A 13,469-nucleotide genomic window follows, 5' to 3' on the forward strand; every position below is an offset into this window, starting at 1 on the left:
TTTATAGCTCTAAATTCCTATATTAAGAAATTAGAGGGCCAGAAATGACGGTGGGTCGCATTAGCGTCTCTTGCTGCCTGTGCCACGTGGTATGGAGCAGAGAGACAGAATGGGTGTGCCAGGCCCTCCAGCCGCTGCAGACAGACTCCAGATGTGTGAGCCATGTTGTGTATATGGCCTTATGTGGACACTGGAGAATTGAACTTGGGTCCTTAGGCTTTGCAGGTTAAAGAATGGACCCTCAATGGAAGACAAGGACCAAAAAGAAAAACATGTTCTTCAGGCAGACCAAATGGCTGAACCTCCACCAGGCCCTTAGAGGGAACACCTGAACCACAAGACACTGGAGAGGATAGATGTATATCCTAAGGAGAGAGCCACCCCATCATACCTCAAAAGGGCCCCGGCTGAAACTAAGAAAAAATGGAGAAACAAGCAAGGGTGCTGTTTTCCTGGTGAACCAGGTGCCAGCAAAAGGGGGAAGGAGACCAACACAGAAAAAATCAACTCCTACCAAATCAGAGAGCCAGAGACCCAGAGGCCATACCTCATCACTGAAGCAGACCAAAAATGAACCCAACATGGCTCAGGGAAATTTTGCAGAAGAGGGGGTGGAAAGAATGAAGAGCCACATGTTTGGTCATGATATGCAGAGACATTTATCGTACCAGTAAGTGTGAGCTAACTCCACAATGCATGACCCATATACCTCAACAAGGAGGGGCTAATGGGGAGAAGGTAGGTCACTGATGAGCCTAATAATGGTAGCAAACTGCCTGTATTTGCTGAGTACAAAACTAATTAAAAAAAGATATAACTACAAAAAGAAAAGAAAAAGAAATTAGAGAGCTCACAAATAAGCAATTTATTGCTTCTCCTTAAGGCCTTGGAAAAAGAAGAACAAAACCAAACAAAATCAGTAGACAAGAAGAAATAATAAAGATTAGGGCAGAAATTAATGAAATAGAAACCAAAATAACAATCCAAATAAACAATGAAAGGAAGAATTGGTTCTTTGAAAGGATAAACAAGATTGATAAACCCTTAGCAAATTTGACAAGAAGTAAAAGAGAAGAGACACTTCCAGTTAAGATGGCAGCATAGGTATCATGCCAAAGCATCCTAGGGGGGAAAAAGACCAAAAACACTCAGCAAAATACACACTTTTAGTAAAAAGTGAAGTGTACAGGAAATTGAAATGGCAACAGAGAAGTATGAGAGATCCTGAGCATCCAGAGCCCTCACAGTCCGGCAAAAAAGGCCCTGGCAGGTGCGCTAACCACAGCGGCAGCAGTGCACTAGAAAGCTGACAGGCTCGGCTGGAGTTGCAGGAAAAACCAGGTGCGGGGAGTTTCCACTCACACCGGCACTCTCCACAACTCAAGAAATATGAAGGGAGAGTGGCAGTGAACAATGGAGGAGCAGGTCACAAGGTAGAAGAACACGTGGAACAGCGAGAGAACCAGAGCAGCTGCGGATCCCTCCCCACCCCCACCGCCTGTGCCCAGCTCCAGATAACAGAGTGGTGTTCCCAGGACCTGGCCACGCCAACGTGAGCCAACAGCAGGAACCAAGCAGGAGGACAGTCCTGAAGCAACATTAGCACCTCCAGCACTGGCAACAGCAGCCCCAGGAGCTGTGGATCCAGTAGTGGCAGCAACAGCAGCAGCAGCGACAGAACCAGCAGCACCAGCTTCAGAGACAGCAGCGGCAGATCCAGCACTAGCAGTGGCGGCTCCAGCAGTGGCAGCTACAGCAGCAGCACCAGCGGCAGCAGCAGGAGAGATGAAAAAGGAAACATCAAAACACATTCCAGAGAAATTCAAAAACTCATAGGGACATACTATAAAAAAATATACTCCAAAGAGTATGAAAATGTGAAAGAAATGGATGATTTCCTTGATTTATATGACCTACCTAAATTAAATCAAGATGAGATTAATCACTTAAATAGACCTATAACAAGCATGGAGATCCAAACAGTTATCAATAATCTCCCAACTAAAAGAAGATCAGGCCCAGATGGATTCACTGCTGATTTTACCAGACCTTCAAGGAAGAGCTAATACCATTGCTTCTTAAGATTTTCCAGGAAATAGAAAAAAAAGAATTCTACCAAACTCCTTCTATGAAGCCAGAATCACCCTGATACCAAAACCAGGCAAAGATAGAACAAAAAAAAAGAAAATTACAGACCAATCTGCCTGATGATAGATGCAAAAATTCTCAACAAAATATTGGCAAACAGAATACAAAATTATATCAAAAAGATCATTCACCCTGTCCAAGTAGGCTTTATCCCAGAGATGCAGGGATGGTTCAATATATGCAAATCTATAAATGTAATACATTATATAAATGGGTTTAAGGACAAAAATCGCATGATCATGTCATTAGACACAGAGAAAGCGTTGGACAAACTCCAGCATCCCTTCATGATAAAAGTCCTACAGAGACTGGGAATAGAAGGGACATATCTCAATATAATAAAAGCTACTTATGACAAGCCTACAGCCAACATATTACTAAATGGGGAAAAACTAGAAGCTTTTCCACTAAAATCAGGAACAAGACAAGGGTATCCACTGTCCCCACTTTTATTTAATATAGTTTTGGAAGTCATAGCCATAGCAATAAGGCAAGAGACACACATAAAAGGGATACAAATTGGAAAGGAAGAGATCAAGTTATCATTATTTGCAGATGACATGATTCTATACATAAAGGACAGAGGATGAAATCAGAGGATCATCCCATTCACAATTGCATCAAAAAAAAAAATAAATAAAGTACCTTGGAATAAACCTAACCAAGGAAGTAAAGAATCTCTACAATGAGAACTTTAAAACACTCAAGCAATAAATTGCAGAACACACTAGAAAGTGGAGAAACATCCCTTGTTCCTAGATTGGAAGAATCAATATTGTGAAAATGGCAATCTTACCAAAAGCAATCTATGCATTTAATGCAAACCCTATCAAAACTCCAAAGGCATTCTTCATGGAAATAGAAAAAACAATCCAAAAATTCATTTGGAATCACAAAATCCCTCAAATATCTAAAATAATACTAAGCAACAAAAATAAGGCTGGTGGTATCACCATACCTGATTTTAACCTATACTACAGAGCCACAGTAACAAAAACAGTGTGGTACTGGCACAAAAACAGATATGTAGATCAGTGGAACAGAATAGAGCACCCAGATGTAAGTCCAAGTAGCTATAGCCACCTGATATTCGATAAAAATGCCAAAAATACTCATTGGAGAAAAGACAGCCTCTTCAGCAAATGGTGTTGTGAAAACTGGATATATATCTGTAGAAAGATGAAAACAGATTCTTCTCTCTCTCCTTGCACAAGAATTAAGTCCAAATGGATTAAAGACCTTAACGTCAGACCTGAAACTCTGTAAGTGCTAGTGGAAAAAGTAGGGGAAACCCTTCAACATATTGGTCTTGGCAAAGACTTTCTGAATACAACCCCAATTGCTCAGGCGATAAAACCACAGATTAACCACTGGGACCTCATGAAATTACAAAGATTTTGCACTGCAAAGGACACAGTGAAAAAAGCAAAGAGGCAACCTACAGAATAGGAAAAAAATCTTCACCAGCTATATATCTGATAGAGGATTAATATCTAGGATATACAAAGAACTCAAAAAGTTAAATAATAAGGAATCAAACAAGCCAATCAAAAAATGGTCTATGGAGCTAAATAGATCATTCTCAAAGGAAGAAATATGAATGGCATATAAGCATCTAAAAAAATGTTCTACATCACTAGTCATCAGGGAAATGCAGATTAAAACTACATTGAGATTCCATCTCACTCCTGTCAGATTGGCCACCATCATGAAAACAAATGATCATAAATGTTGGTGGGGATGTGGAAAAAGAGGAACCCTTCTACACTGCTGGTGGGAATGCAATCTGGTCCAGCCATTGTGGAAATCAGTGTGGAGGTTCCTAAAACAGCTAAAGATTGACCTACCATATGACCCAGCTATAGCACTTATGACTCATCTCATTTCCTTGGAAGTACATGCTCAACCATGTTTATTGCTGCTCAATTTATAATAGCTGGGAAATGGAACCAGCCTAGATGTCCCTCAACTGATGAGTGGATAATGAAGATGTGGCACATTTATACAATGGAGTTCTACTCAGTGGTAAAGAAAAATGAAGTTATGAAATTTGCAGGAAAATGTATGGATCTTGAAAGGAGTATACTAGTGAGGTAACCCAGGCTCAGAAAGTAAAGCACCACATGTTCTCCCTCATATGTAGCTCCTAGCTACAGATGACTGGGCTTCTGCATGAGAATGAAAATACTTAGTAGCAGAGGCCAGTAAGTTAAAAAGGAGATATGAAGGGAACAGAAAGGAAGGGAGGAGGGTACTTAATAGGTTGGTATTGTATATATGTAAGTACAATGTTTGAGATGGGGAGGTAATATGATGGAGAATGAAATTTCAAAGTGGAAAGTGCGGGGGGGGGTGGGAGGTAGGATATTACCATGGGATATTTTTTATAATCATGGAAATATTAATAAAACTTGTGGGAAAAAAGAAAAGAGACAAAAATTAATAAAAGATATGAAAATGCACCATTACAACATATACCAAAGAAATTCATAAAATTATAAGGATATACTTTAAGAATATGTATGTGTCTAAGTTTGAAAATCTGAAAGAAATGGATGATTCCCTTGAATCATATGACCTACCAAAGTTAGATGAGATAAACCATCTAAATAGACCTACAGCAAGTACGGAGCTCCAAGCAGTAATAAAAAATCTCCCAACTGAAAAAAGCCTAGGCCTGGATGGATTGGTGAATTTTACCAGACCTTCATGGAAGGTCTGCTCTATTCACAATACTAGGAAATGAAACCAGCTTAGATGTCTATCTACAGATGAATGGGTGATAAAGATGTGGGGCATTTATGCAATGGAGTTCTTTACAGTAGTAAAAAAAAAAAAATGAAATTATGGATTGCCTTGAGTTCTAGGCCACCCTGAGACTACATATTGAATTCCATATCAGCCTGAGCTACAGTGATACCCTACCTCAAACAAGCAAATAAAAAAACCTTTCAAGTCAGGCATGGTGGCACATGCCTTTAATCCCAGGACTCAGGTGGCAGAGGTGGGATGATCACTGTGAGTTTGAGGCCACCCTTAGACTACATATTAGAGGTCAGAATGAGACCTGGCCTCAAAAAAAATGAAATTTATAGGGAAATGGGTAGATCTGGAAGGGATTATTCTCAGTGAGGTAACCCAGGCCCAGAAAGCCAAACATCACATGTTCTCTCTTATGTGTGGATCCTAGCTGCAAATGTATAGACTTGTGTGAGAGCTGGAACCAAAACTCAGTAGCAGAGGCCCATAAGATAGAAAAAGGCTATAAGGGAGGGAGGAAAGGGAAGGACTTTAGGGGATGGTATTGTATATATGTAAGTAGAAGAACAGATCACAGGAAGGGGAAAGGCCTAAGCAAGGTCAGGGGAAGAGATTGTATAAAAAGAAGGCTGGAGGGAGGGTCAATCAAAATTCAAGATATTCTGAATAATACTTATGAAACTCTAATTTCTTGAATAATGGGACATACAGAAGTTAGAGATTGTTACTAGAAAATTTTCAGTGCAAGGGATGAGATACCTTCCAGTGAGTTGTTGACCAGCAAGTTTTGTTGCCTCCAGAACAGTATAGGCTATTTATTGCCAAGGCCCTTGTTTTCCCATGAGAAAAATATGGTAAGACACTACCGCTGAATACTGCTCATGTCTGAGCAGCAGATTCACTGAGAAATCAAGCTGGTGCTGAGCAGAAAACCTTCTCCCTGTATCCCAGCCAACTGAAATCTGGAAAAAGCTACACCATATGCAGCCTTATGGGAGACAGAAGTCATCAGTGGTAAAAACAGTGGACACTGGATGCCTCTAGTTTATCCAGACAGGCTAAATGACTGAACAAGTGCAATAGTGGCATGTCTTCCCTGGGAGAAACCAACTGCTGTCTAATTGGACTGAAGGCCCACTCTGTGGAAGGAAGTACATGCCTGGTACTAAAATCCTAATCAACAGCCTATGACAGGGGAGGTCATGAGCCTTAGGGGTATAAAGCTTGCTCTTGTCTGGATAAATGCATATATTACTCTCACCAAACTGCCCTGAAAGCACTGCACTTAATGTTCATATTCATATATCAATGCTAATCTCACTTCTGGTCTAGCACTGAAACATCTCACACCCTCCAAGGCTGAGGGTCCATTGCAAAAGAGGTGGCAGAAAGAATGTGAGATCCAAAGGAAGGGTACCACTCCTTACATACAACTGTCCACACAGAAATTGGCCTCGATATCCAAGACCTCACAGTGCCTAGTAATACCTACACAAAACCCTCATAATAGGAGAAAACGATGATGACATCAAATTAAAAGAGAAACTAATGGAGAGGGGGAGGGAAGATGATAGAGAGCAAAGTTATGAAGGGGAAAGTGGGAGAGAGGAGAGAAATACCATTGTTTGTTGTCTGTAAGTATAAAAGTTGTCAATAAATATAGATAGATAGATAGATAGATGATAGATAGATAGATAGATAGATAGATAGATAGATAGATAGATAGATAGATAGATAGATGATAGATAGGTATATAGTTTTATTAGGACTGGAGAGGTTGCTTAGTGGTTAAGGCACTTGCCTGCAAAGTCAAGTCCTGAAAAATTGAACCTGGTTCCTTTGACTTTGCAGGCAAGCACTTTAACCACTAAGCCATCTCTCCAGCCCTTGGATTCATTTTTATAGAGTAGATAATACCAATATGTAAATGTATACTATTCCAGTAAAATATTTAAATCAATGTGCTATTTTTAGTAAAAGTTTTATTTTTAAAAGAATACAGATTGCTATCTTTATTCCTATTTCAGATAATTCACTACTGACATATATTAATCTTATTTTGTAAAGTCACTTTATATTCTACAATTTTGCTGAATTTGTTAATTGTAATAGTTTTTGGTAGGGTCAATATGGTTTTCTCTATTTATACAAAGAGAATTATGTTACTTACAAATAGTGACAACATGACTTCTTCCAAATTAGAGTTACATTTATTTCTTTCTGTTACTTAATTGTCTTGTTCCAGTCTTAGAAAGAAAGTTTTCCACTAAAATTACTTAATGGCTTCTTACAAATGTGCTTTACTCTGTTGAGATTGTCCTTCATATCTTTTTTAAGATAAGCCCAAAGCTATTGCCTTTATTATACAACTTACAGAAATAAATGTGGCACAAAAATTTTGTGGATTAAAAAGATATTTTGACCAATTTAAATAATCCAAATATATGCTTTAAAGGGGGGAGAGAAGGTAAGTCTCCATGTTTTCTAAACTTGTTTATATAGCCCTCCAGTTCAATCTAAGCTTATTCTCTCCTTTTTCTCTTCAGGCCAATTAGTGACTTTTGTTCCTTTGTGTGATGCATAGCCAGTGCAATAACACCTCAATTGGCTTCCCAATAGTCTCACTTAATTTTCAAAAAAATTACTGTGGCTTTGAATTTTTGGTATGAGGGAACAGACTGGAAAATGTTCAAATCATACTAAAATTATGATTCCTGCATATATCTAAATTTGAACCCAAAAAACATGATATTTGTTCTTTTAAAAAATATTTTATTTATTACAGAGAGAGAGAGAATGTGGGTGTGCCAGAGCCTGTAGCCACTACAAACGAACTCATGACATATGAGCCACCCTGTGCATCTGGCTTACTACATGAGTATTTGGGAATCAAACCTGGGTACCTTGGCTCCACAGGCAAGTGCCTCAACCTCTAAGCCATCTCTCCAGCCTCACAATTTGACCTTTTTGTTACCATTACCCACAAATAGTCACTGTTTACCCTAAAGTCTGACACACAGTAGGTACATTTCAATAAACATGATTTTGAAAAAGAATCAAGCAGGTCTATTCTGGAATGTAATTTGAAAAGATACAAGTGCCCACAAGCATGAATGCACACATTGAGATATGCCCATACTCTTTCTCCTACTCCTTCATTAATCTTCCCACTGCCCCCAGACTGATTGGTTCCTTTGAGGGAAGCCACATCTATAAAAAGGAAAATTTTCCCTGCCTCTTAGATATTTATCTGTCTTCTTTTGAAACCACTAGGGAAAATGAAACAGATATAGGTAGAATTTAAACATAGGCAGAGATACAGGCAAAGGGAAGGAAGTGAGCACCTCCCACAAAACACACTGGGGATCTGGGGATCTGATTCAGGGGAGATCTGTGACCTTAATAATCACTGAGTTGAACAACACGTTTCATTTGGTTCAGAGTACTATAGGATGCAAGTCTCTGAAACCACAAATAATACTTTTCATCCATGATTCAGCTTTTAGACTGCATAAATGAGATTCTTATGACAGGAGTTTCTCTCACATCTTTCTCTTGGAACCAGAAATAACACTATCAGGTATGTAAGGAAGTCTGCTTGTATCACCAGAATACCACTGTTTATGTGGCTTCATTGCTTAGAGCATGATTGATATTCTGTAAATCGTTTAATTCTCTGTTCTATTGTTCCTTGTAGGAAAACATATTAGATTCTTCACTTCTCTGAATATACTCCTAGAAGAGTACTTAAGGTAATGTATTCACATTAAGGGTTTTGTGGGCAATACAGAATCCCCACTATACAACTTAGAGAAATACAACTTAGATATAGATGTCTTGGATATTAGGGAAGGGGGTCATTAAACTCCCTTTAGTTCAAATGTAGTCTCAGCCTGTTTCACTTCCTTTGTAAAATAGTGGGGTTTGGGTTGACCAATTATCTTTCATCAGGAGCAATTGAAGCGGCTACTGTTTCTTCAGAGTTTATGGTGACAGGGAGTTAAGAGCAAGCTGAAAAACAAGCAAGCCAATAAGCATTCTTTTCTTTTCTATTTTCCCACAGATTAGCCTTAAAATGTAAGTTTTTAAAGAAGAACTACTGCATTTATCATTTAAAACAGCTCTTCCCTGAGCAAGTGACTGAAATCCCCACAAGTGATTAGGGTGATAGAGGAGATTGTGACTCACTTACCAGTTACACAGACTGGATTTCCCAAGCTCTCTGTCCTCCTCTTCCCTCTGACTGATCATTTGTGCTATCTTTAGAAATGAGCAGAAAGACAACAGAAGGGAATTTAAACTTATAATGTGAACTACTGTTGGGCACACCTTTGAGGTGGTATCAGTAAGAAAACATTCAGTGAATTTTATCTATCTTTCTCTGACTCTATATTCCAGAGATAACTAAAATTTCACTTAAGCACAAATAATGTCAACAAGATCATGTGCATTATGAAGTCAAATAACTACCAAGGTGAGAGCTAAAGCTTAAAAAGTGCAGTTCAAGATCACATACCATGAATTGAAATCATATTATTGGTGCCAATAACTTCCTGCCCTGTGGAAAGGGTAAGTTAACTTTTGTCTCATACCACTGTCTACTGTATTGAAAAGCTCCAAATATCTATTTTATGCCAAATAAAATTTAGGATGCCACCTGCAGTACATATATTTATGTTATTCATAACTAGAATAAATATCATTTTGTCTCATTACATAAAAACAGCTCAAAGGCACACAACCAAGGGAACTGCCTATGTGCATGATGGTACAGCTATGGTGGCAATCTTGCTTATCTGATAAAGCAAAGTTTAGAATGAGAAGAATTTTATTTTCTGTGTTAATCCTTGTATCCCAGAACTTAATTCACTGGCAGGAACATAGTAAACAATAAATAAGCATTTGTTACATGACTGAATTAATAAATAAATTGATGGTGTGGGGTGTTATAAGTTAACTACAACCTAAATTAAATTAAACTTTTCTTTATTGTAAGTCTAATAACTATATTTTCCAGCCAAGAATGATAGTATGCATCCTAACAAATATTAGTTAAAGGAAGTCTATTGAAATTATAGTTCTCTTGAAAATTTTTTATATTTTATTTTTATTTATTTATTTGACAGAGAAAGAGGGAGAGAGAGAGCAAATGGGTATGCCAGGGCCTCCAGCCATTGCAGACAAACTCCAGACACATGCGTCCCTTGTGCATCTGGCTTACATGGGTCCTGAGGAATCAAACCTGGGTCGTTTGGCTTTGCAGGAAAATGCCTTAACTGTTAAGCCATCCCTCCAGTCCTCTCTTAGAAATTTTGATGCATATTACAATATATTAAATTAACTCACTTAGAGCAACATCCATTTTCACAGAGATCATGTAAAGAAAATGTTTTCATTATTCTTAAAATATTGTCAGCACTAGTAACTAAACTTACCTTGACAGTGAAACATTTGTCACTCTGAGTTTGCTTCAGGTTTGATCAAACTCTAAGAAGCAGACCTCTTGCTCTCTACAGATTGCATAAATGGCATAAGTATGGAATTTGGTGAGTATCTTAGTAGTGCTATGAAAAAATACTATAATCAATTATTCTGTTTTCAAATCAATATATTATGAAATTTCAAATATTGATAACAAGTTACTTGGTAAGCCTGGACTAATAGCTTCTAGAACATTGTTAGCAAAACATGCAAGATTTTTAGTGTGGCATCAACTGTTGATTCAGCCATTACCAGAAAGACCTTTCTCATCTTTCCACAACCTAAGGCAACCTTTCTGTTCATTATTTAATTTATGTAAAGACAAGACTAAGAAGGAACAAATAATACAATTTAGGGCTTAATTCATAGCAAACATGGTTTTACATACAAGAGAAGCTGACTTGCCTAATAGAAAGGTGTCATAAGAGACAAGCCATAATAAATAGTTTTGCCAGGCATGGTGGCCCATACCTTTAATCCCAGCACTTGGGAGGCAGAGGTAAGAGGAACACTCTGAGTTCAAGGCCAGCCTTGAAGTATACAGTGAATTTCAGGACAATCTGAGCTAGAGTGAGACCCTACCTTAAACAAAACAAAAGAAAAAGGACTAGTTCAGCTCTGGCTACAAAGGAAGGAAAGGAAATCCAGGGAATATTGTGGCCTGAAAAAGAAATCTTCTGTAAGGAACAAAAACACCTGCCTTCAGATATTTAAGATTACACCATAACCATCATGGGAGACTGAATTGACTCATTTTGTGTAACTTTCAACAAAATTTAAGTGTACCTATTGTCCTGGGAGTGCCAAGATCTAGGCATAGAAGTGATAAGGAGACAGATTTTGTTCAATATTTAAAAAGTGCTTAGAAGCTAGGCATAGTGGTTCACATCCATAATCCCAACACTCAAGAGGCTGAGCTAAAAGTATCACCATGAGTTTAAGACCAACCTGGTCTTAAGGCCAGTTTGGGCTGGAGTAAGAGTCTGTCTCAAAAAACAAAAAAAGGTACTTTGAGAGAAGCAGGGATCTTTGGGAGAGGAAGAGACTGAATTGTTCAACAAATCCAAATGTACCTGGGGAGTGCAATTGCAAAGGAACTAGACTGATAGCTTTAAAGTATTTTACAGATCTTCAGGTGCTATGCAGCACCTACTAAGGAACAGAAAAGCAAGAGTGCCCAGTCCTATCCCATAGTTACATGCTTATGTGCTGTTGATTGAACTTCTATATATGCCACTAAAAGTAAGAAGGCCATTTATAGCTTTTTTTTCAGATTTACTCTGAATTTCTCAATTTTTATTCAAAATGAAAAATATGACTAAAGTTTATACTTAGGATATTCAAGGGAGGATGATTTTTACCATTGCAGATACATGAAGTTACCAGAATAATTGAAATGCAAAGTTTGTTCCATACCATTCTCCAAATAACCCACTAGACGGGATATTACTGGATTTGCACTTACATTTAAGTAAACCCCTTAAATCTCTCTAAACATCAGTTTTCCTACCTTTAAGAGAAGGAATAAGTATACCTCTCTATACCTCAAATGGAATAATTAATGTAAAAAGTGTATGTTTTACAACAATGTATTCACAAATCTAAAAATGTTTATTATTGTTCATTTCATGGTAACTTACATTTTTCTAACAGCTTTGGGGCCCAAGAACAAAACAGTTCATTGTGTGACTGAGTTTATCCTCCTGGGTTTCCGTGGTCAATGGGAGATGCAGAGGTTCTTCTTCTCCTCAATTCTTGTTCTCTATCTCTTGACCTTGCTGGGGAATGGGGCTATTGTCTGTGCGGTGAAATCGGACAGGAGGCTCCATACACCCATGTATATCTTCCTGGGAAACTTCGCCTTTTTAGAGATATGGTATGTTTCCTCCACTGTCCCAAGCATGCTGGTCAATATCCTCTCAGAGACTAAGACCATCTCCTTCTCCAATTGCTTCCTCCAATTCTATTTCTTTTTTTCACTTGGTACAACGGAGTGTTTCTTTTTATCAGTAATGGCTTATGACCGGTACCTGGCTATATGTCGCCCACTACACTACCCTTCAATCATGACTGGGAAGTTCTGTGTGATCCTGATCTGTGTATGCTGGGTGAGTGGATTCCTCTGTTATCCAGTACCCATTGTCCTCATCTCTCAACTTTCTTTCTGTGGTTCTAACATAATTGACCACTTTGTATGTGACCCTGGCCCATTGTTTTCACTGGCCTGTGACCCTGCTCCTTCCACTGAGCTGATCTGTTACACCTTCAATTCAATGATTATCTTTGGGCCTTTTCTCTCCATCTTGGGATCCTATGCGATGGTGCTCAGAGCTGTGCTTCGTGTTCCTTCTGGTGCTGGTCGAACTAAAGCTTTCTCTACATGCGGGTCTCATTTAATGGTGGTGTCTCTGTTCTATGGAACCCTTATGGTGATGTATGTGAGCCCAACATCAGGGAACCCAGCAGGAATGCACAAGGTTGTCACTCTGATTTATTCAGCTGTGACTCCACTCTTAAATCCTCTTATCTATAGTCTCCGGAACAAAGACATGAAAGAGGCCATAAAGAAAGTTCTGGGATTAACAAGTAGCCAAAACTGAGACAGCTTTGAAGGAGAACCCACCTAGATCACTTTTTTACATTTTAAGAGGGATTTTTGTAGATTATTTTTTATTGTCCAGAGTAGTGGGATCTACTGTGCTAATACCATATCTTTCTCTGAATTGACCTTTGTACTTTGTCCTCCAACCCCATACCCTTCTCTGTCCCTAATAAGCCCTCTTCTGTTTTCATGTCAACTTTTTAAGTTGCTTAGTGTGGTTTTCACATATAAAGAACATGAAATATTTGGCTTTCTGTGTTTTGCTTATTTAGCTGAGTATGATGTTCCCCAGTTCCAGCCATTTTGCTGCAAGTGAGAGAATTTCATTCTTCCTTATAGCTGAATAACCTATTATATGTAATATTTTACTTACTTATCCTTTGACAGGCACCTGGCTGATTTTGTACCTTAGTTATCATAAATAGTGCAACAACAAACATATGCATGGAGGTATCTATGTTGTACACTGATTCTGATT

General features: G+C 38.4%; 1 protein-coding gene across 1 annotated transcript; it reads left to right on the forward strand.

Annotated features, from left to right (window-relative positions):
* Window positions 1-11,996: 11,996 nt before the first annotated feature.
* On the forward strand, window positions 11,997-12,989 carry LOC101609634 (olfactory receptor 11H6). The gene has a single exon (XM_004670156.1). It carries the CDS (start codon window positions 11,997-11,999, stop codon window positions 12,987-12,989), a length of 993 nt encoding a protein of 330 aa, XP_004670213.1.
* The last annotated feature ends 480 nt before the right edge of the window (window positions 12,990-13,469 follow it).

The sequence above is a fragment of the Jaculus jaculus genome, chromosome 8, assembly GCF_020740685.1.
Source record: "Jaculus jaculus isolate mJacJac1 chromosome 8, mJacJac1.mat.Y.cur, whole genome shotgun sequence".
Taxonomy (NCBI): domain Eukaryota; kingdom Metazoa; phylum Chordata; class Mammalia; order Rodentia; family Dipodidae; genus Jaculus; species Jaculus jaculus.

Bases quoted from the DNA above. Each gene is read 5' to 3' on its own strand.
- LOC101609634 (XM_004670156.1), top strand. From the start codon at position 11,997: ATGTTTATTATTGTTCATTTCATGGTAACTTACATTTTTCTAACAGCT.